Source organism: Rhamphochromis sp. 'chilingali' (genome assembly GCF_963969265.1).
Source record: "Rhamphochromis sp. 'chilingali' genome assembly, chromosome: 11".
Classification (NCBI taxonomy): domain Eukaryota; kingdom Metazoa; phylum Chordata; class Actinopteri; order Cichliformes; family Cichlidae; genus Rhamphochromis; species Rhamphochromis sp. 'chilingali'.
Window position 1 is genome coordinate 21,767,546 of NC_137938.1, and position 23,315 is coordinate 21,790,860.

At 42.1% G+C, this 23,315-nt stretch overlaps 2 protein-coding genes across 4 annotated transcripts; both read right to left on the bottom strand.

The window, feature by feature from the left end:
• Nucleotides 1-837: 837 nt before the first annotated feature.
• Nucleotides 838-22,309, bottom strand: rad54b (RAD54 homolog B). Of its 3 annotated transcripts, none has more exons than XM_080896245.1 (16): nucleotides 22,195-22,309; nucleotides 21,144-21,301; nucleotides 20,820-21,006; nucleotides 11,869-12,081; nucleotides 10,665-10,964; nucleotides 10,393-10,555; nucleotides 10,030-10,255; nucleotides 9,505-9,591; nucleotides 9,294-9,414; nucleotides 9,070-9,209; nucleotides 8,689-8,979; nucleotides 8,409-8,572; nucleotides 8,039-8,300; nucleotides 7,452-7,518; nucleotides 7,166-7,363; nucleotides 838-7,073 (listed from the first exon to the last, which is right to left on the bottom strand). In XM_080896245.1, the coding sequence occupies exons 2-16, from the start codon at nucleotides 21,288-21,290 to the stop codon at nucleotides 6,853-6,855; spliced, it is 2,787 nt and encodes a 928-aa protein (XP_080752371.1). In that variant the 5' UTR covers nucleotides 21,291-21,301; nucleotides 22,195-22,309; the 3' UTR covers nucleotides 838-6,852. The 3 variants fall into 3 exon arrangements, with proteins under 3 accessions (XP_080752371.1, XP_080752372.1, XP_080752373.1); XM_080896246.1 differs by lacking the exon at nucleotides 22,195-22,309 and adding an exon at nucleotides 21,721-21,819; XM_080896247.1 differs by lacking the exon at nucleotides 22,195-22,309 and having other exon boundaries at nucleotides 21,257-21,296.
• On the bottom strand, nucleotides 12,400-16,808 carry LOC308405578 (fibrinogen silencer-binding protein-like). The gene is made up of 2 exons (XM_080896250.1): nucleotides 14,613-16,808; nucleotides 12,400-13,954 (listed from the first exon to the last, which is right to left on the bottom strand). The coding sequence occupies exons 1-2, from the start codon at nucleotides 15,017-15,019 to the stop codon at nucleotides 13,399-13,401; spliced, it is 963 nt and encodes a 320-aa protein (XP_080752376.1). The 5' UTR covers nucleotides 15,020-16,808; the 3' UTR covers nucleotides 12,400-13,398.
• Nucleotides 22,310-23,315: the final 1,006 nt, after the last annotated feature.

Below are 23,315 nucleotides of genomic sequence, written 5' to 3' on the forward strand. Positions count from 1 at the left end.
TTAAGATTCCCTTTTGATAAAGCATATAGTTATGACTGGATCAGGTGACCCTGAATCCTCCATTAGTTATGCCTAGACTGCTGGGGGCTTCCCTTGATGCGCGGTTTCTTCTTCACTTTCTTTTTTTCACTCACTCATTATTATTCATCTCTGGCTTTTGCCCGTGCGCCTTTGTCCCGTATTCCTCCCCTCACTCTCAACCGGTGGCGGCACATGGCCGCCCCTCCCTGAGCCTGGTTCAGTTATAGGTTTCTTCCTGTTAAAAGGGAGTTTTTCCTTTCCACTGTTGCCGAGTTGTTGCTCATAGGGGATCTTCTGACATGTGGGATATTCTTGAACTGAATTAAACTGAACCAGAGCTGCAGCTATTAGTAATTAATTTAAAGAAATGTAAAATAATGATAAAAAAATTATCTTTAGTGTTAACTTTTGCCACTTTCTTTTGTCCAACATGACTGTAAATAGAGATCCCCTTTTATAGAATACAGTAACAGGTTAACTGATAACAAAAACAACAGTCTTTAACTGTGAGTACAAAATGAAGGTGAATCTGCATTGTGTCTGCTCAACTCTGCTCTAAACTATAACAGATGCTGGCTTATTTTTTATATGGACGAGTCAGTAATTACCATTATTCATGTATCAGCGTTGAGAAAGTTCTTTGAGCATAAATGAGCCACACCTCTGCTGCTGCCTGGCCAACCTGGCAGATGATTAACAGACATATCATCATGGAACAAACAAAGGGAGCGCGATTTATTCCCAAATCCTAGTTTTCCCCCAATACAGACCTTTAACATGGCATAAAGCAGCTAATAAATATCAAACATTAAGAAGTAGCATTTAATGGGTTTATTTTAATTTACTAAACTTCCTGGTTAGGTTAATCACATATCAAAAGCTGTGCAATATTTCAAAAAATATTTAACTAATTATTAATTCACTACATTTTATCAGCACATGCAAGACAAAAACAGAGATTTGTTCCATCTAATTAGCACTAATACTACAGTGAATGTGGCTGCACCAGACGCTGAACAAGCTTTGAAGGAAAAGGAGTGGCTGCACCTGATAACGGAGTTTTATATCACAGAATCAACATACCCTGGCTACATAGATTTATTAGCTGCAATTCAGCAGTCGCTGGGTTAAGAAACTGATAACTATCATGTCAAACACCCTCATTATCATCGTACGGTGATATTTTCTGTTTTCTGTCAGAGAATCCTCTTTCTGCCAGAAATGTCTAAATAAAAGCTGCCCTGAGATCAGCTGGCAGCAGCATACTGCCAACGGATTGTAAAAAGTAGTATTTTATGAATGACCTCTCTAACAACATATGCAAATGTCCAGAGAGACTGCATTCAACTTGTAAACTGCATTCAACTCGCAAACATGAGATTCTCATTAGGAAAAGCACTTTTTGAGTGAGGGATTGAGCGACTGAGGGTTATTACAGTAATTGTTGGATTATGCAGCCCACCCCCGACTGTTGTTTTTCCAGACTTTCGGGACTGACGGGCTGCGCTCTCATCTGCGGGACCTGCTGCTCTGCATTATAGCTCTGATCTGCTTGACAGATGACTGGGAAACATTAAATCCTTGTTAAGTGCTGGAGCAGGCCCAGGGTCAGGAGGAGGGGATTGAGGGAAGGGTTACACTTTGGCGGGCTGCAGATTGGCAGGGTGATGTTGATGGTGAGAGAGTGAGAAGTGACCTATTTTTTTTTTTTCCTATCGCCTAATACAAAACAGATTTTGATGAAGGTGCTGCTCATACACGGAAGCTGCCCAGTTCAACCCCGGCTTAATCCCAGTCTGATCTGATGGTTCATTTTGGTGTAAAACGTGATGCAGCAGACAATTTAAAGACAAATACTACACTTGGGGAGAATGTCTCTTGGAGGAAGTATAGTAATGATAGTTGGTCATGTACCTGAAATTAGAAGATGGACGTGCACCTTAAAATAAGGAGCAGCCTGGAAAACTGGGAGATTCAGTCAAAGTTGAAATGAAATGTAAATGCTGGTGGAGGCTGAGGAGAAACCAGTTGCGCATAAAAGACCAGGAAACAGTTTTAGCTTTAATATTTGCTTTTGGGAATTTACACTGAAGTTGAATTGAGTTTTTGTTGTTGTCTAGATGTGTCAACTGGTTTTAATCTGACAATATTATTAACCTGTACAAGTCAGGCGGCATGTACTGCATTTACTGTTTGTCAATCTGTGATGTTATGTGTGTGAAATCGTTCCTCGGCACAATAATTGTCATCAACAGGAGATAGAAGGGATGCATAAATGTGCCAAAATATCTGTTTCTTCTGCTTCTCCACTTCAGGCTCAAGGGGAGGATGGAGTCCATCCCAGCTGTAACAGGGCGAGAAGCGGGGAAGACTCTGGGACAGTTCGACCTTCAGTTGGAGGACTAATACACATAAACACAGACAACAATTCACGCTCACATTTATACCTGCAGTTAATTCACCAATTAATTAACCTTATCTGATTTATGTCTTTGTACTGTGAGGGGATGACAGAGTACCTGGAGAAAACCCACACAGGCCTGGAGAGAACATGCAAACTCTCCACACAAAAGACCCGCCTTGGATTCGAACCCAACCCCTTCCTGGAGCAACATCTCCCAAACCTCATGCTACCCACAAAAGTGTTGTGATGTAGACAAAGAATATTATCTTCAGGTTTGAGGGATAATCACATCTGTGTGTAAGCTGTTAAGTAGCGAGATAAAGAGAAACCAGATGGAGGCGCACAATCTTAAATATGTGGATCTCAAGCTTTATGCATTTTATAAACCAATTTAACATTAACTGGCTTTTCTGCTTATGCAGTTGCTGCAAGAATACATATTTAAATTTTAAAAGGACTAACACAAAAAATTGTCTGTGATTTAAATTTAAAGACATTAGTTTAAAGATTTTAAACTAATATTTTATGCCTTTTATTTCTAATCCTGTAAAGTTATACAGAGAACAGTACAGGAACAATAACAAAAGGAGCACCACAGAAAATCAGAGAATAAGTAGGTTGATCAATATTGTCCATTGGATTGGATTCCAGCTAACTGATGGTGAACATTTGTTTCAGAAGGGCAGTCTGCTTTTCAACAATGTAAGCTGTTAATTCTTTGCTAGGTAGCAACCACATAAATCTGCTCAAGCTCAAGTGCGTCCACAGAGGAGCCACCAAGCATCGAGTTCACATCCTGAATCCTAAATAAGAAGCACAGATGGCATCTAGTGTCCATGCTGATGCACAAGCGTCGGAATATTTCTGAAACATTTATCCAGCTTTGACGTCAGAGACACCTTGACTATTAATGAATGAAATATGGGAAATGCAACCTCAGTGGGGGTTACATCAGAGGTTTGGCTATCCAGCTGTGACAGTGTAGTTAGATCTTCCACTCAGGTCCTGGGATCACAAGGACTAAGTGCCCAATCTGTCTTCATCAAAACCACCGTGTCCCTTCCTCCCCCTCCAGCGGCGGAAAGTCATTCACCCTTTAAATCGTCGAGCTGGAACTCGGCTTAAAAGGGGGATTGGAGGTTCAGCCAGCGGCAGCCAGTAAGAGCTTTACAGAGAGAGAGAGAGAGAGAGGAAGAGAGAGACAGACAAATTCCACCTCACGCACCCACCAGCACATGGCCTCAAAGACCTGATTAGGATCAATATCCTGTTTGGAAGAGTGACACTCTTCAGTCCGGCACGTGTCCGATAACAATAGCGAGGAGATGCGACGCAAAATACAATTACTCTGAAACAACAAACAGCATCTTACATCAGCAAAGCCAAGCTGCAGCAGGACCCGTAGTAAGTTGCTTGGTGACAGTTGCTAAGCCACCACTGGTTTCTGTCTAAGGTCTCTCTCTCTTTTTTTTTTTTTAATGTCTGAACTCAGGGACTTTCAATTGTGGTGAAGATGCTGTCCTTACTTTACGAGGTTACCAAGTTTTCAGGCAGATTACCCTGAAATTTTGTTTAATGGTGCTTGAACTAATTTGGGGAATATTACACATATCAGTAGAATTCTTTTTTAACTTGGTTCTATTATTCACCTACTAAAAGGACTAAAACTAATCAGAAGAGCAGGAGTAATCAGCCTCAAGGTGCTTTAGGTTGTAAGGTAAAGACCTTACAATAATACAGAGGAAGCAGAAAACAATCAGATAGCTCACGGAAATCAGAAATCCAGTATTGTAAGTCAAGAGTGTTGCGTTTCATATTTTATTATAAATTACTATTTAAACAGTATAAATACTGTATGTAGGTATTCTTCAGCCTAATTCAGTACATGCAGCTACAATCATGTGGGAAAACTGCAGATTTGAGAACTGTCCAGATTAAGATCTAGACGGTTCTCCACCCAGAGGGTAAGTCGCACAAAGTCACTGTTCAGGATGCTGCAGCGAAGCCTGTTGTTGGAAAGTTCATTGGAAGGGAAAAAGTGCAAAAAGCAACCTGGGTGATGGTGACCTTGAGAGGATTGTTAAGAAAAGTTAATTCAAGAACTTGGGAGAGGCTCACTAAGACTGACTGAGGCATGTGCTGGAGCACCATCAGCACAGATGTCTTCAGGAAAGGAGCTGTGGCTGTCATATTCCTAATATCCAACCACTCCTGAACCAGACAGTTTTACGTCACTGTTGCTCAATGATCCGAGGTAAGTAAACTTTGCATTTCATTTTGAAATCAAGGTCTGGAAGAACTGTGGAGAGGGACACAATCCAGTGCAGTTTGGTGATTCAGTGGGTCATCTGCTGATGTTTGCAGTGGTTGCTCCTCTGTGTTTTACCAAATCCAAAGTCAGTGAAGCATTTAACCAGGAAACTTTAGATTCAGAGAATTAATGCTTCCATCTGCTGACTGCTGATCTATGATGAAAAATATCCGACTCAGAAATACAGATGATCTGTAAACTGCTGTAAAAGCAGCCTGGGCTTCAGTGACGCCTCAGCAGTCCAACAAGCTGATCACCTCCATGTTACAACACACTGACACAGTAATTTGTGGTAAAGGAGCTCCAACCAAGAAGTAAGCTTATAAATAATTATACCTTTCAGAAGCTGGACATTCCTGTTAATCTCTTTAAAAAAAAAAAAAAAAAAAAGGTCTCAGGAACTATTCAGTTCTCCGGTATTTCCTGTACACATAGAGCACTAACAATAAAAATAAATAAATCTTTGAATCTTTTTTTAATGGGTGATTCAATTTTATTTATTTAGCCCCAAATCAAACCTGTCGCCTCAAGGTTCTGACAACATCCAATATGCCACCTCCTCCAGGAGGACAACAAGATGTTTCCAAGCCAGCCAGATGAGATAATCTCTCCAGCGACTGCCCCGTGTCGCGAGGTCCTGGTGGCTAGGCCTTAGCCCAAAAAAGTGATGTGGGTTCAGTGCTTAGTAGATCAGATGGCAGTCCCAGGTGAAAGTCCTGGCGCTCCGATCTCTGGCGTTCAAAACTGGCTATACTAACACTGAAATATTCACCTCACGTTTATTGAAAATAAAATATATGAAAGTTTCTGAGGAGCACTAGCATACTAAAACAATAATGTATAACACCACATATCTGTGTACATCTTGGCTCTGTATGTAGAAGCCAATTATCTATAAATTGTATTCCCAACACCAGTCAGTTATCGAGTACCTGCACATCTCAATTAGCATCCACACATTTACTTAGGCAGGTTCATTTTGCTGTTTTCTTTCATATACTTGCACTTCTCTTTGTGATTTCTACATCCTAAACTGATGAGCTTCCGGAGGGCCTACATTTGATAGCAAAATGACATATTTAATATATTGCACAACATGCAACGTTCATATGAGGCCGAATCCTGGCACAGGAAGTGTTGTGTTTCAATTCCCATTGTGTCCACAGAATAACAGCAGGTGTGTGCGTAATTGTCCAACTGTCATATGCATACAAAAAAGTTATCATCCCAGAGACCCATTTATTATACAACAAAGTTGCTTAACAATCACGCACAGTGGTGATCCTCGAATAAATGATAATTGCACTGCATGGAAATGCATTGTATACTAGAGCACAGTCAATCTGACAGACCGAGACTCAAATCATATGTGAATTCTGGGTGTGCACACTCACACGCAGAAACTACATGCTGTAACTCCCACGCGGCAGCTATGTGTTGTAGAGCATGAACAGACCAGTGTCATCCAAAATAATAGACTGAACAGACTGCAGTATGGCCCACATCGACAGCCCAGCAGATTTGCTCGCTCCACAGTAACGTGTGTGGTCATTGCATAACAAATTCTGACATTAAAGCACGACAGTGGAGGCCAGAGATGCTTTGCCCTTCCCATTGGGATGGGTGGGTGGGGGGTGGGGGCTCATTCTCACTAAGCAAACTGCTGTAAACAAATTCTTTTGAATGTAAATACATTCTCTCCATTCACTGGGCACCCCACAGAAACATAAATCCTACCAATGACATAATAAATATTCCCTTGGATAGAAATGTCTGTTGAATGGCCGTACCCATGATATAAATCTGTATTTTATATGCGCCTCTTCCACCAGCAAGAACTTTTCAAACGCTGACAAATGTTAAACATTTCTTAATCATTTATGCTTATTTTATAGAATTATACAGTGAATTATTTTGCATAAATAAACAAAAGGTGAATATTTTAGGGCAATACAGAATCTCATGAGCAAAGCGGTTTTAAAACTACTGGAAATAGCGTAACTTGCAGCAGTGGTGGAGCGTTATTCATACGTCAAATCGAGGCTGACAAAGTCCAGAGGACCTGAAGAGGTTTGTGCAGAAAGCTATGCGAGTGTGCGTCACGCGAGTTGGTTGTTTACTGGGTTGCGTGAGAGATGGTGGTCTGGAAGGCGAAAGTGATGTTGTTTCGCGCGTGATCGAGGTAGGGGTCAGAGAAGGAGTGTGTGTCACCGGAGAAATGTCTCCACTGCATGAGCTCGGACATGCTGAGATGCTTCTGTGTCGCCCCCTTACGGTCACCTTGACGACCGAGCTGGCAGGGCCGTTCGGAAACCAGCTCCTCCTCCTCTGTGATAGCTGAAAATGAAGACCGCAAAGATGTGAGGAGGCATGATTTTCAGTCTTTTCGTGCTCTGGTGTCAGCATGTGTGGCGTGTATGTGAGCCTACCACTGAGTGTGCCATCCATGCCGCAGCCACAGTTCAGCAGGTCATGAGTCAGGCAGGGCGTCTCCGTCAGGCTGAAAAGATCTCGCAGGTCACTGGTGGAGAAACTCGTGTGCTCTGCCCCTTTCCCCATGTCAACCACGGTTCCAGAGAGTCCCTGTTTGGACACCTGTCGCTGAAATATACGCTCCTCAATGGTGCCTGAGAGAAAGAAACAAAACTTTAAAACACTGTTGATATGGTGCACTTTTTTTTTTTTTGTTCGGAATTTGTATTTACGTGTTCTTGCCTGCAGTGAGAAGACGGTAGATGTGCACAGTCTTCTTCTGTCCATCTCTCCACACCCGAGCCATGGCCTAGACAGAGAAGAGGGGGGAGGATAACACACACGTATTCAGTGCCCTCTGCTGGATTTGCATGTACTTGTACACAAGGGCAGCTTCACACTTGTTCGATTCAATTCATCTCCCCTAAGCAACGACCTCCGGGCCATAAATATTGGGCCAAAGTGTGTCAAAGGAAATCAGTTCTCACAGATTTCCATATTAGAAATGCCTATTTTTTTAATACCTATTTGATCTTTTTCTCCCTGATAACAACACTGATAATTTTCAGTTTCTTTTAAGTGTGTCTTAGTGAAATCCTTCACATGTTTTGGTTCCTGTCATTTCCATCGTGTTCTTTTTTTATTTTCATCGTGGGGTTTTTTCCCCCACTTCTGTTGTTTTTTAATATTTCTGTGTCATGGTTACCATGTCCATCTTTTACATACAGCTCACGATGGATACCAATAAAACCAAAGGCACTTTTAAACTTCAAACAACCCCAACATTTGAGTTTTTCTACCTTTTCAGACTATTACTGTTTGTATTTTACCTGAATGTCATTGGCAGGGTTCCAGTCGATGTCGTATAGCACCAGGTGGGAAGCGCCAATGAGATTAAGCCCAACCCCACCTGCTTTAGAGCTCAGCAGAAACAGGAAGTTCTGAGAATAGGGACTGTTGAAACTGTCGACCAGTCGCTGCCTCTGGTTCGTGGGGGTATGTCCGTCCAGCCGACAGAAGGTGTAGCCCATGTGTACACACAGGTCCTGGAGCAAGTCTAGCGTCCGAGTGTAGTTTGACACTACGACCACCCTGCAGGAGCACACCTACTATCAAATGTGACGCTTGATAAATAAAGTTTAAAAAAAATCCAGATGATCCAAACAATCAATAGCATCTTAGCGTCACACAAAAACACACCTGTCTGAAGAGCTCAGCTGTCTAATGGCGGCAAGCAGGTCCGTAAGAACCAGCAGTTTTCCAGAGTCAGCCATGGTGAATCCTCCTGAAGAATAGGATTCTGGGAAGAGATCTGCCAGCCCCTCATATAATGAACTCTCCACAGAGCCAGCATCTGTCCTCTCCTACCAACAGAACAACCCATGTTCATGGTTAGGACTGGGATTCACGATTATATATTTATAGTTTCCACTATGATCACAGGTTTCTGTCCCCCCAGCCAGCTCATAAAAAAATTAACCTTAACAGTGACGTGGAGCAGTCCGGGGTGATTACAGAGCTTTTTCAGTGCGGTGATGCAAGCCAGATGTGTGTGGGTTTGAGTGGAGCCCTGAAGGCAGGCCCTGAAGACTCTGTGGCAGAGGAGGTGCTTGTACAGCTCTCGTTGCAGAGGGGACGGCTCGCAAAACAACGTCCAGTCGAGGCGAGGAGGCAGGTAGCGGTTGATGATTTCCTGCGTCCGCCTCAAGATGAACATGCCAGTCAGACGAGAGAGCTCGGTCGCTCGCTCCTCTCCCAAAACTCTCTCCTCCTGTTGGCAGTGGAAGATGTAAGATCAGGTTTAACACCAGATAACATTTTTATAACAACTGCACAGGAAAGAGAAAGGAGATGGGATTACCTCTGTGCATGAGGGCTGTCTGGAGCGCAGGATTGGTTCCTCGTATACTTTTCTATAAGCAGTCGATGAGCCCAGAATCCCAGGGTTCACAAACTCAATGATGGCGTAGAACTCCTGCAGGTCGTTTTGAACTGGAGTGCCTTCAAAAGCACAAAAAACAGTCTGTTATAAAACATCTGCAAGCAGTTGTAGCTGCCATTCAGAAACTCCCTTATCGCTTTCACCTGTAAGTATGACTCTGCGATTACACTTGAGGCTGCTGAGGGCTGATGATGTTTTGATGTTGCTATTCTTTAATCTGTGACCCTCATCACAGATTATAAGACCAAAATCAACTTTCTGGACCTGAAAACAGAAGGAAATTACAAGATAAGAGTACAAAGATCAAACAGCTTCGTTGGAAAAAGCACGCTATGAGACATCGGGAGAACATACCTGCTCCAGGCAGCGCAGCAGCATTTCATAGCTTATCACAAGAACGGTGTGCAGTGGGGACAAAACAAACTGCTCTATCCTGTGGTCCTAAATACATTTCAATGAAGAAAAAAATGGAATTACTTAATAAACTCCAGATTAAAGTAGATGATTCATTCAGATACTTGTTCTCATTTTAATTATTTACAAAAAAGATATTAAATCAAGAAAAGCCGGCAATAAAAATGGAGTAACATAATTAAGTTATTGAATAAGAGAGAAGAATTATTGCAATAGAATAAAATAGAAAGCTTATAATAAAATGGATGGATTTTTTTTAAAACCACAGACATGTAACTAAGAGCATGTGGGTTCCTTCTGAGTTTTAAGCAGTGTGACTTGTTGCTGTATGCACTTTAATACAGAATGGATAACAGGTTATATACATATGCACTAAAGCAGTGAGTTCACATTCGCTTTCCAAATAAAATCATGTTGTTTCATGATTAACTGAACCAAGGACTTGTAATTATAAAACAGAATAACCTGATCCACAGTGAAAACACTGATCCTCTCACGGCCCAGCCACTTGTTGAATTCTGCGGCCCAGTTCTGTACCAGGCTGCCAGGTGTAACCACAAGCACACGCTTAGCAACTGGCCTCCCACCATAAGGTCCCTGCTTCAGCAACGTCCAAGACAGCGCCACGCTCTGGAGAGTCTTTCCCAGACCCATTTCGTCGGCCAGGATCGCACCGTAGCAACCTGCAGCTCTGAAGCACAGACACATAAGCACAACATCAAACCAGTGGCTCCGTTTTGTTTTGTTTTGTTTTTTGTGTGGCGCTACAACAGATTAATTAAGAGGTTTTTTGCACAGCATTTCATGATAGCCAAACAGCACTGTCACCTCATGCCCATGACACACTCGTAGAGGAAGAGCAGGCCATCCCTCTGGTGCGGTCGCAGGTGTGTGGTCAGGTGTGGGTCAAGCACAACATCGACCATAGGAAGCCCTGACTTGTTATTTAACCACTGGTGGTTGGCGGAAGGGCGAGGCATCACCAGTGCACCTAAAACGATATGAAATAATATTATTAAAATACATTATAAATATATTTTTTGCCAATTTATGTAGGTAATAACTTAATGCATCATCAAACTCCAACTTTATCCACACACCTGGAGCGAGGGGGTCATGGCGAGGTCTGCGAGTTTGTTCCTCCTCTGGTTTTGTTTCTCTGTGGCCCGCTCCGCCCACCATTGTTGGAGGGCAAAAAGGTTTGAATGCCAAGCGGCAGGAGGGTGGTGGAGCAGACTTTGTGTTTAACTCCACTCGCTCTGTTTGGACCTCCTGAAAACAGCGCCCCTTGGCAAAGTCCTCAGCAGAAATGACTCCCATCACCTCCACCTCTTTCCCACCAATCATGAGAGTCTCTCCCTCGGAAAGCGAGGCCAGCTCCGACACCTTGTAGCCACTACCTACAGTTCAGATATGCACACTTGTCAGGATCGCGTGTAGTAGGAGAAATCAACTAGTATTGACCTACTTAGCCCTTTAGCATATTTTAATGTTTAATGCAGTAAGCTTCAGTTAAGTGTAAAAAGTATGCTTGTAGAATTTTATTTAAGATTTGAGTATTTAACTATTTTCCAGTGTTTCATGATCCAAAAACAGGCCTCTGGGGCTGACTATGCACAACTAAGGCAAAGAGGCAATAATACCTTACTTGACAGAAGCCTGGGTATTTTCCTGTTATTTTTATATTTGATCTTGAGTAAATTAAATGTCAGGTAAATAATTTTAATTACAGTACTGATTACTTTGCTTTCATTGAGTCTTAAGTCAGTCTTAATTTCTTTATATTTTGCAAGGAAAATGTGAAATAAATAGGTTCAGCAATTTACTGAAATGTGTAAATGGAGTTTTTTGGTGCAAAAATCACATTTTATGCCTTTCACACTCTGTCACCTTTGATATTCTTGTTAGATTAGACAAAAGAAATGTAAAGAAATTATGTATTTTTCTGACAAGCTGCTAATGATAAAGTACTTGTCTTTGCCAAGTTGTTTGTTATGTAACACTGGCTCATCCTTCGAATTAGGCGCCTTTTTATTGCTTGAATGATTCATAGATCTGCATTTACAAGACTGCAGTGAAAATGAGTGAAAAAGTAGCTGAAGTTCAAAGAAAAACTTTGAAAGTCCTCGAGAAAGCCTGGAGAACTACAAGTCTAGCTCCTTGGAAGCCAAATATAAAGAAATGCAGGCTATCTCAAGGCTTTTTGTATATAGTATTATATTAAAATTGGGCAGTTGTCATTTTAAATACAAGCAACAACTATACAGGTGACGAATTAAAATTTGATGTTGGTGTCCGTCTTACCCTTTCCGATATCCTTCCCCTCCATATCTTTAAGAGTGACTGTGCGTCCTCTTGTCACCAGCACTGCGTCTCCCTCCCAGCGCTTATGTTTCTTCTTGCTGGCCTTACACCACACCACACTGAAGTAACGCGCCCCGTCCTGACTGCAGCCAGAGTCTGAGCCTGCAGGAGGCTGAGGGGTTTGGGGAGACCCAGGAGGGCCATCATTCACTCCTGTAACACAAAGACATAAAACAAAGTCAGATCCACCAGATGTACACGGGAAATTGACCAGCAGAGGTCACTGTCGCATCAAGCTTTTCAGCATAAAGGCTTCTACACGCCATTGTTGGCTCCACCTATCATGGAAACAAAATACAACATGTACAAGGCTCAAACAGTTAGCACCGTGAAACAATGCAAATGTCAGCAGATGCGGTCACCTTATGATCTTTCATCAGCTTCTACAAGACGGATTAAAGATGATTTCCTATAAAAGTGGAACACGTGACTTGGAAATAAACAGAGGACCAGAGGAAAATGGATCTTCTTTTTAATACAAACACGTGAACGCATAGACAAACAGTAAGAGAAATGGGCAACACTTGTATAACAACAGTACAATACAATCAATGTTGAACTCACAATAAATAGCAGTAACACCAAAAACCATCAGGGCCCCTCCCTTCTTTTGTTCGCGCAGCCGGTCAACAGTTCAGCAACCAGCGAGAATTACTCACTCGAACATTTTTGTTATCCCAATAACAGATTAAGGCCTTCAAAAGTTTACCTTGTGCTTCAGTCCTGGTATCTCTAAAATTTGCTACTGGAGTGCTTTCTTGTGGCGACATGAATGGTTTTTGTACGAAGTCTACAGAATGAATAAAAGCGGCTATAAAAATTGTTTTGATAACCAAAACCTCTAGTGGAAAGTGGATTTCTACAGATGCCAGAATGGGTGGAAATGTTCTTTACACAGAGATAACAACACGTCGCTCACACTGACATCAAGTGCTTTAACTCTTACGTTCATATTTTTCCAACAATCTTAGACAATAAAGATCATTAATGCCTTGCTGGCACTCCTGTAATTAGAGACTGGTGGTAGGTGTAGGCAGGAAGAGCACCACTGAGGTACATTATCAGTCAATACTACAAATATTCCCTTCCAAAATTTGGACTTTTATACATATTGGCCTGTCACAGTGTTACTGATGTGAGCTTTGTTTTATTACATAGATGTTTGTCCCCACTTTTGGTACTCATGGACACGATGATGCATTTTTAACACAGACAAGCACAAAGACGGATGGCAGCAGGCGTTATTATCCTAATTATCCTGCAGGACGTAAACAGGTTATCTGTGTGTATACGAGGCACTATGTTTCCAAAAGAAAGTCAAGTCCTGAAACTGATCTCACACAACCAAAATAAAACAAAATTAGTGACTGCTCCAAAGCACTTTTTTTCCTTTTTCTTTTTTTTAAAAACTGTACTACTCAGAGCCCCTCCCTTTCTCACAGTGACCACAGAAGTGCATGTTGATACTTGTTATAGAGAAATGGGCAGTCCGTGTCTCAGTCGGGTTGCCTTCAGTTTCTCCACTTTGATCTTGGCTCGCAGCAGTTCCTCCTCCAGTTCCTGCTTCCTCTTCAGCCCCTCTCTCTTCTCCTCCAGGTACAGGGCCACCTTCCTGTGATTGGCCAGCACCAGCTCGTGCTCCTCTTTGGCCAGTTGCAGAGGCCGAAACCTGTCCGGCTCGTGGTGAGGGTAGATGTCGTTGGGGTAGAGCTCATGGCGTAAGGGCAGTGGCGAGGTGGAGAGAGGGATGTTAACAGAGGAAGGAGCTGGAGATAACGACGCTTCATAATCATGGATGCTGCCCAAGTCCTGCTCTCCCTCTCGCTCCTGGCCTCCTTCCAGCCGTGGTCCTGTGTGCGCTGGGAGGATGGGAAGGTCTGGCGGTGGCTTTACATCCTGTTCAGCGTCCAGCTGGACCACCTCATGGGGGATACTTGGGACAGATGCAGAGTAATCCTGAAGTCCAGCCAGAGATGAGCTGCTGCCAGGATGTTCGATAGGAGAGTTGTGCTTGCTGTATATTAATCTACAAATGGGAAAAACAGGATTAAAAAAAATAAATAAATAAGTGAGCCTGGAGTGCTTAAGCAGCATTTACTATATCTTGTTTATGTGAAGTGTGTTGAAACCTCTGCAGGTAGGTAAATCAATCAAAGAATTAGGTGAATGATCAGGGAACATTAAAGGGAGTGAAAGGAAATTAAAGGATTTGGCAACAAGTCTTGGTGGTTACAACCTCACACGTGTGAAGCGTTTTTGATCCCACTCTTATTCATCACTAGGATTTCTAACTGTGATGACTGCCTTTTAATCTGAATTATTCAGTGTATTTTTCTCCTCTGCGTACTCTCTTAATCCAGCATGAGGATATTTAGCAGTGTCTTACTTTTTGTAGTGCTGAGAACACAAGATAAATAATTGTTTTGGAGCCAAGTTTCTGATAGAATTATCAATGTGAAAACCAGACCTATGTATTTTCCAAATGTACTGATGAGCCGCCAGTAAATGATGGCAGGTCATGCAGTATGTCCTCTTGAGCCTGACAGTGTTCAGTGAGTAATCTGATTGGGTTTGGGAGCATGAACGGCAGCCCCTCCTCTCCCTCGGTATGTCCAAAACTCTCATGTGACTTGTGTTATCCTTTATCTTTGTGTGTGTATGTGTTCTCATAAGTGCAACCGTACCTGCGCAGCGCCTGGTCCTTTTCGTGGATGGGCACGTGGTGAAACAGGTGAGGGATCATCTCCATAATTCTCCTGGTTGGCTCGGAGATGCTTGCTCTGTACTCTGGCTGGGCGTGTCTCCTCTGCATCACTTCCTGCTTGGCTGACTCCTTCAGTCTCTTGTAGAGGGTCCGGAGGCCCTGAGCTGTGCGATGGGGTCTGTCTCCTCCCAGGGCATTGTACTGTTCAGCAACAGTGTCCCAGCACTTGTTCTTGTCCACGATGACCGCGTGCTTGTTGGTGTGCTCCTCCAGGATTCGGATGTGAGGCCGGACCAGCTTCAACAGGTCCAGCTTCTCAGAGAGGGTGAAGTTGGAGGAGCGGGCTTTACCCACCATACTGGACAAAAACACAGAGCTGGATGCCATCTTCTAGCATACTGGGCTCACGCAGACCAAGTCTGGCCTATGGCTGTCACCCTTTAGTAACCACACTCAGTGGTGTGGGCTTCTCTCTCTTCCCACCTGTCTTTTTTTCAGTCCCCGCCGCTCTCTTCTCCTGGTCCACGGTGACACACCAACACTGGTCTAACTCAGAGACATGTCACATTTCCCCCCTTCGTCTTCTTCCTCTCCAAATCAAACATAGGCTATGTCTAACAAGTGCATGGATTCTCACACTACTCCTGGACTCCCTCTCAGCTACGTTGCACAACAAAAACAGGCTGTGCTGCACACAATAAGAATCAGGCTTAACTAGGCCAGCCTCGTTTAGGCCCCCGCCTACCGCGGAGGGCTTTGGATGAATTCCTCCCAGCTTAGGCTGACGTAGCTAAGCCGCTTAAGCCCAGCCCGACCTACTTACAGCTCGGTCTCTCTAAACCCCAAACCGAGCACAGCACAGAGCACAGCAGAGATACACCGGCTCTACAGTGTGACAAAGGGAGTGCTGCAGAGGGACACTGCCCTCTGCACATGTGCCACAACAGTTTGCAAACAGCACACTGTAAGGTGTTAAAGTGTCACATGTCTAACGTCCTAAAGTGAGTGATGCTTTGAATCAGCGCCGGCTTAACTAACTGAACCGGGGGGGAGGGGTCTGTGAGCGCGCTGCGCATGTCCGTGGAACCCGCGCTTCTGGCCGTGCTTCAGTGTAGAATGAATGCAGACGGGGAACGCCAGCTCCGCAGCGCACGCGGCGACTTCGTTGATTAAATACGTGTGTGGGGCGCGTGCAAAAACAGCTCCAGGAAAGCGTGCTCGCACCGCGCGGTCTCAGGAAGTAAAACAGAGGCACTGGCTGCTCCGACAGGAGGAAGGGGAGGAGAAGGAGACGCTGATCCCGAGCACAGTCCGAATCTGGCCGCTAATTTGCATAATGCTGGACCTGCTGTCACTCAGCCTTCGCCCGCCCGGTTTAACATCTATCCTGTGTGCGTGTTATTATTAGACAGAGCGGAATGCTATTTATATAAACGTTATATCTCATTATAGTGTCTGCTTGAAGCCTCTGCGCGGGGTTTGCTCGAGTTAGACTTTGCAATATAACAGCGAATTTAAACAGCAGTGGTTGGTACGTGTAGGGCACATTATGAGGAATAATCGCTAATGTGGTGGTGATGACGATGATGATGATGTCCATGTAATTTATAACACTGGCTCTGCAGTGTTATAAATTACATGGACAGGCCAGTAGCTGTAAACTCTCTTTTGGGACCAGCCATACCTTATTTTACACAGCAAACATGAAAAAGCTTCAGGTCCTGAATGATCCATTTAGGACCGACAACCTCAAGCCAAATATTTGTAATTAGTAACGTCCCTGCCTTTAATGCTGTGTATCGATTAACCGATTATACAAATGTAGCCCAAAAAACCCCAAAATAGATTGCACGACACATTTTTAAGGAATAAATTACAAAAAATAAAAAGCAAAATGCCCGATGTTGCAAATATGATACAAATTTAATCTCATATATCAAATTACTATTTTTTTTTTTTGTCAGAAGGGTCATTGTACGCTACATTTTCAAAAAGTTGGAAAGTTATTTTATGGTTCAGGGTTTAAAGGATTTAGAAACACGATATATTATCTTGTATATTATTATAATTATGTTGTTTATAGAAATCCTGGAGGATTTTCCGGTTTGTGTTCTAGTCACTGCACATTTTTGTGTTGTTTATTTACTATTTAATATTTCTCGGAACAGAGGACGCCATCATCTACCTGCTCAATCGTGTCTACACCCATCTGGACCAGCCGGCGAGCACTGTGAGGGTCATGTTTTTTGACTTTTCCAGTGCTTTCAACACCATCAGGCCGACCCTCCTGGGTGATAAGTTAGCAGCGATGCAGGTGGATGCTTCTCTGGTGTCCTGGATTGTTGATTACCTGACAGGAAGACCACAATATGTACGTCTCCCACAGTGTGTGTCTGACAAGGTGATTAGCAACACAGGGGCACCACAGGGGACTGTCCTCTCCCCCTTCCTCTTCACCCTCTACACCACAGACTTCAGCCACTGCACAGAGACCTGCCATCTTCAGAAGTTTTCTGATGACTCTGCGGTGGTTGGATGCATCAGCAGGGATGATGAGACAGAGTACCGGGCTGTGGTCGACTCCTTTGTCACGTGGTGTGAGCAGAATCATCTGCAGCTCAACGTGGCAAAGACCAAGGAACTGATCGTGGACTTCAGGAAGACCAGGAAACACTTGACCCCTGTTTCAATCCAGGGGGTCAGTGTTGACATTGTGGAGGACTATAAATACCTTGGAGTACACATTGACAATAAACTGGACTGGGCTAAAAACACCACAGCACTTTACAGGAAGGGCCAGAGTCGTCTCTATTTTTTGAGGCGACTGAGGTCCTTCAACATCTGCCAGAAAATGCTGAGGATTTTCTATGAGTCTGTGGTGGCCAGTGCGATCCTCTATGCTGTTGCATGCTGGGGGAGCAGGCTGAGGGTCGCAGATGCCAACAGACTTAATAAACTGATCCGTAAGGCCAGCAATGTTGTGGGGATGGAGCTGGACTCCCTCAAGGTGGTGTCGGAGAGGCGGATGCTGTCCAAGATAAAGACAATGTTGGATAACACCTCCCACCCACTCCATGACATGTTGGTCAGTCACAGGAGCTCGTTCAGTGAGAGACTGAGATTACCGAAAAGCACCACTGAACGACACAGGAAATCATTCCTGCCTGTGGCCATCTCCCTGTACAACGCATCCACTTAACACACTGTTTGCTGCTACAACTACACATGTTTCTTTTCCAAATATTTATTTATAAGTGACTTATGTATGTATGTATGTATGTATATATATGTATATATTGTACTATTCTTAGTTAGCGTATTGTCTGTCTTGTCTTAATGTTGGTTTAAAATGGAGCACTGTAACAAAAAATAATTTCCCCCAGGGATCAATAAAGTATTCTGATTCTGATTCTGATTCTTCTTTTGTACTGATATGGACTGCAGGTGGCTGTGAATGCAAAGTAGATGGTGTGGCTCAAGTAAATATACAGCAGAGCTTTGTGTTCAAGGTGACAGTGTTTGTATCATCTCTATCTTTCTTTTAAAAAGACAACAGAATCAGTATTGTTCTGTATGTACACATTAATATACATGATGCTTTTTGCCTGAGGCAAAAAAAAAAAATTGCCAGCAGTGTGACAACGTCTGTCCCCCTTCCTCATCTTTTGCATATTTGTCACATTTACATGTTTCAGATCATCAAACAAATTTAAATATTAGACAAAAATAACCTGAGTAAATTCAAAAAGTAATTTTTAAATTATAATGTATTAAGGGGGGAAAGTTATCCGAGCCTACATGAAAAATTAACTGCCACCTTTGTAAAATCATAAATTAATTGATTAACCACAATTTTTAGAAAGTTAAGTTCCGTTTCTCTGTCTACACCCGAGTCTGATTAATGCCAGACCTGCTGAGTTACTAAAACCAGTCTGACAAAGTGAAGTAGGTTCAAAGATAAAGCAACACATCATGCCACGATCTAAAGAAACAGCTGAGAAACAAAGTCACTGACTCACAACTGTCAGTCAGGCTTTGGCTTTGGGTTCCAGTGAACCACAAATGCCACAAATGAAGAAAACTGAACAGCGGTGAACCTTCCCAGGAATGACTGGTCTACCAAAATTACTCAAAGAGTGCATCGACGAGTCATCCAGCAGGTCACGTAAGAGACCCGGAACAGCATCTAAAGAATTGCAGGCCTCACTCACCTCAGTTAAGGTCAGAGTTTATGATTCAACAATAACAAAGAGAAGGCATCCATAGGAGAGTTCAAGGAGAAAAGTACTGCTGACCAGAGAGATCACAAAGGCTCGTCTCACATTTGCCAAAGAAAAACATCTTGATGATCCTCGAGACTTTTGGGAAAATATTCTGTGGACTGACAACACAAAAGTTGAGCCTTCTGGAAGGTTTGAATCCTGTTACATCTGACGTAACACAGCATTACATAAAAAGAGCATCGTACGAACAGTCAAAAGTGGTCGTACAGTACTCTGATGTCTACGTGGACGTGGACAATTTGCTGCAATTGAACCATGAATTCTGCTCTTTATCAGAAAATCCTGAAGGAGAATGTCCAGCCATCTTTTTGAGTCCTGAAGCTTAAGCTCAGGTTCTGCAGCAGGAAATTGATCCAAAACACACCAACTCAAAATGGCTTAAAAAAGAAAAGAAAAAAGAAGAAGAAGAAGAAGAAGAAGAAGAAGAAGAAGAAGAAGAAGAAGACGGTTTTGGAGTGTCCTAGTCAAAGTCTGGATTTAAATGTGTTTGAGAGGCTTTGACATGACCTTAAACAAGCCACTCATGCTGGAAAACACTCCAATGTGGCTGAACTAAAGTAATTCTGCAAAGAAGAGTGGGCCAAAATTCCTCCATAGTGATGTTAAAGACTCATTGCTACTTATCGCAAACACTTGATCGCAGTTCTTGCTGCCAAGGATGGCACAAGCAGTTATTAAGTTCAAGGGCAATTACTTTTTTCACACAGCATCAGGTAGGTTTAGACAGCTTTTCCCCCTTAATGAATAAAATCATCATTTAAAAAAAAACCCCACTTCATTTTGTATTTGCTTGGGTTGTCTTTTTCTAATATTAAAATGTATTTGATGATGTCAAACATGTAAGTGTGACAAATATGCAAAAAAAAATGATTAGCAATAAAGCAAAATGAAATCTTGCATAGATTTATTGCTCCAGACGCCTTGAGGCTAAAAACGATTGAAAACCATAATTAACGACATTTTAGAATATTTGTCATAAATAAAGTACAATTATCAAAAACAATAATAGTCCCATTAAAAAATATTAATGTATAAAATATAACAGAGCCCACAGCTTGGTCACTTGAGCGCTAATGAAACAGAAACGGCTGTTTCAGTAGAATCTTCATGACTAAACTACCTAAACCTAATGAGGCATCAGGTATGCTGCATGCTGAGGCTTGCACTGTCTTTGTCATTGTAACACACAGGGTTAATTGGTTTAGCTTTTAATCTCACCTGCATTTAATTAAAAACTAATTGGAAGTCTTGTTTGGTTTAAGAGCTATCCATCTTAAATAACAGCTTGTAATGGAACCATGATTTTGTTTTCTGGTGGAAATCTTGAAGCTTTTCTCATTTTCAAACGTTGCATCTCCTTGTCTCCTCAAGGAGAGGGGAATGCTTGCTGGATTAACTTTAAGCAAAGACACGCAGGTATACTCTTCACGGTCAAGAAAAATGGTGGGAGGCACAGCTGGAATACTTAAATCATGGTACAAGAAGAATCCTATCTGAAACTCTACCTCTAAGTTGTAGCAATAACTCAGTGATCACACCATCAACCCTTCACTATTTGTGGGTGTGATTAAAAAAATAACTACGTTTAATTAAAAGAAATATAAAAGTCATCATGAGCAATGTTATGTCCATCTGATTCATCAGACTCCTTTCCTTCCTGGCCTTCCACTCTTTGTTGTGGTCTTTTTTTCCTCTCTCTCTCATATGAGGCAAACGTATTTGTCCCCATATTTGTCTTTGCACATTCCCTGACATACATTGCTGAAACTATGAGAATCTCCCTCCAGGAATCAACTGACATTTGTAAGTTTTCATATTGCTGCTATGATTATTAAATTGGGCATAAGAAGTGAGAAGATGGGGCAAGAAAAAGGCAAGGCTTTACATGGCTGTTTGTTTTTTACCTGCTGGTTTATAGTCTTCAGCAGAGGCTCCTAATCCAGGGTTCTGATGCTTTGTCTCAGCCTCATTTTCCTTACTCTCAGTTGCACTGAGAACACGAGCCAGAACCTTTGACAAGGCTGGGGCAGCTTCAGGCTGGACGTTAAACTCTGTCTTACTTGCACCTGGTGTTGCAAGGCTTCTCTGGATCTGCGAAATGAGGTACGGACAAAAGAGAATTCTTAATATGAGGAAGTGTGATTAAAAAATAATGGAAAATAATCAAATTAGAATTATAAATACTGAGGGTTTAATACTGTAGGAAAAATGTTGAGAAAAAAAATTACTTTATCCAGTGCATTGCCTGAACCAAGTTTGGGGGTCAAAGGCTTGGATTGAGCCACAGAAAGTGAAGTACATGCACCAGGTGGCACAAATCGAGACTTTTTCACTGCATTACCCAAGAGCTTGCTGGGAGCTCCAGAGCGCCGCATCTTTCTTTTTCCTAAAGACAAAAAGCAACCGATACAATAGTCAGATTGTCTATTCTTATTTAATTCACTTAATGTACAGAATTCACCTGCTTGCTGCATACATGCTACTACTGTACATTACCTAATGTATATATTATATATAATGTCCCCCCTTTGCACAAGTCGAGGAGCGTGTCAGGTTACATTTCACTGTGTGTTATACTTGTATAACTATACATGTGATGAATAAAGAACCTTGATCCTACAAGCAGATTAATAAAATACAAATACAGTAACATTTGGTTGACACAAAATCCCAACAAACACCTGGACTTGCCTTAAGGCGTTACTGCATGATTACCGCTTATTACAGACGGTTTAATATCCTTTGAGTGGTTTAAAATCAGGGGGGGGAAAAGAAAACAAAAATATCTTCCTCAAAGGTACTCACTTTAATAACTTCGTGAGGCATGTAGCAAAAACTATCTCGTCCGCTCAAAACAAATCCAACTCCAACACTATTCCTTTTAATGTCACAGTCCTTTAGCATTATATGAACACATCTAGCTAATGATTTGTCCCTATTAATAGCAAAAAATTGAAAACTTGGATTATTTGCATTATGTAAATTCTGCACTGGGTAAACTGTGCATATCGAGACGAAAATAACTCACTCAATCCTTTTTTATTATACATAAATCCTTGGGGTCACTATCCCTCTGATGGCTTTCTAGCTTTTTCACGTCCTCAATTCCTGCTTATGCTGGAATAATCGGCATATCACGATAATTTCTAGATAGCAACATGAACCTGTTACACAGCCAGCTAGCTAACACTAGCATAAAAGATGATAATAACGCGGTTGGAAGTCTAATTTAGGCTTTATTATCAAGTCAGATAACGTGTGACAACGTATTGTACATACCCCGACGAGCTAAAAGTTAGAAGAAAACACCTGACATCGCAGCCTTTAACTCAATTGCAACAGAACTCGTCTTGTCTTTCCTCTTCAGTGACTCTAGCAGCGGTTCAGTTTCTCCCGCTGAACAGTTTGAAGAATCTGATTCGTCGAACCAATACAAATGGGCGTGGTTAAAACGAAAGGGTACGTTTGGTTCTTCTGTCCCTACAGTTTAGCCGTCGCATTCAATGTAGTTTATATCCCGCTTGAATTTCAGCAACCGGTCGATCGATAACTTGTGAATCGAGCTCACCTACTACTCACTTCATCCCTTCATTAAATCACAGTGAAAGCGTGAAAGGAGGAATATTTGGGAAATCTAAATATTGGTATAACCGTTTAAGTAAGCTGCTAATCGTAATATTTTGTTTCACTAGCACAGCTACCACAGTAAACTCGCCTCACATGTTTTTTGCAAGGCTAAGGCAAACGTGTCAACTTTTCGAAATTTACCGCAAATTACTCAATTTGAGGGTACCTGAAAGTAATACTTATATAGTAGTTGTATTAAGTTATTTTCGCTAATACTTAATTATATTGACATTTAATAATATTAATTATTAATACTGATATTAAATGATAATACTGACAGGACATTTATTAAGGGGGGAAAAAAACTATCCAAACCTCCAAACCTTTCTGCATAATTCAAGTGAGGTTGAGCTTCAGGGTAAGAACGGATGGCTGGACATTCTCCTTCAGGATTTTCTGGTAGACAGTAGAATTTATGGTCCCATCAATTACAGCAAATCATCCAGGTCCTAAAGCAGCAAAGCAGCCCCAGACCATTACACTATCACCACCTTGTTTAACTGTTGATATGATGCTTTTTTAATTAAGTGTTTTATGCAGTTTAGTTTTATGCAGTTAGTTTTATGCAGAGGTAACCAGACTCAACCCTTCCAGAAAGTTAAATTTTTGTCTTGAGGATCATCAAGATTGATGTAAAATGACTTTATTTACACTGGCATCCCGAAGATCTTTGTCTAACATTAAAATTAGTTTGATGATCTGAAAGATTTAAGTGTGAAGATATACAAAAAACTAAGAAACCAGGAAGGGGGGAATACTTTTTCAGAGGACTG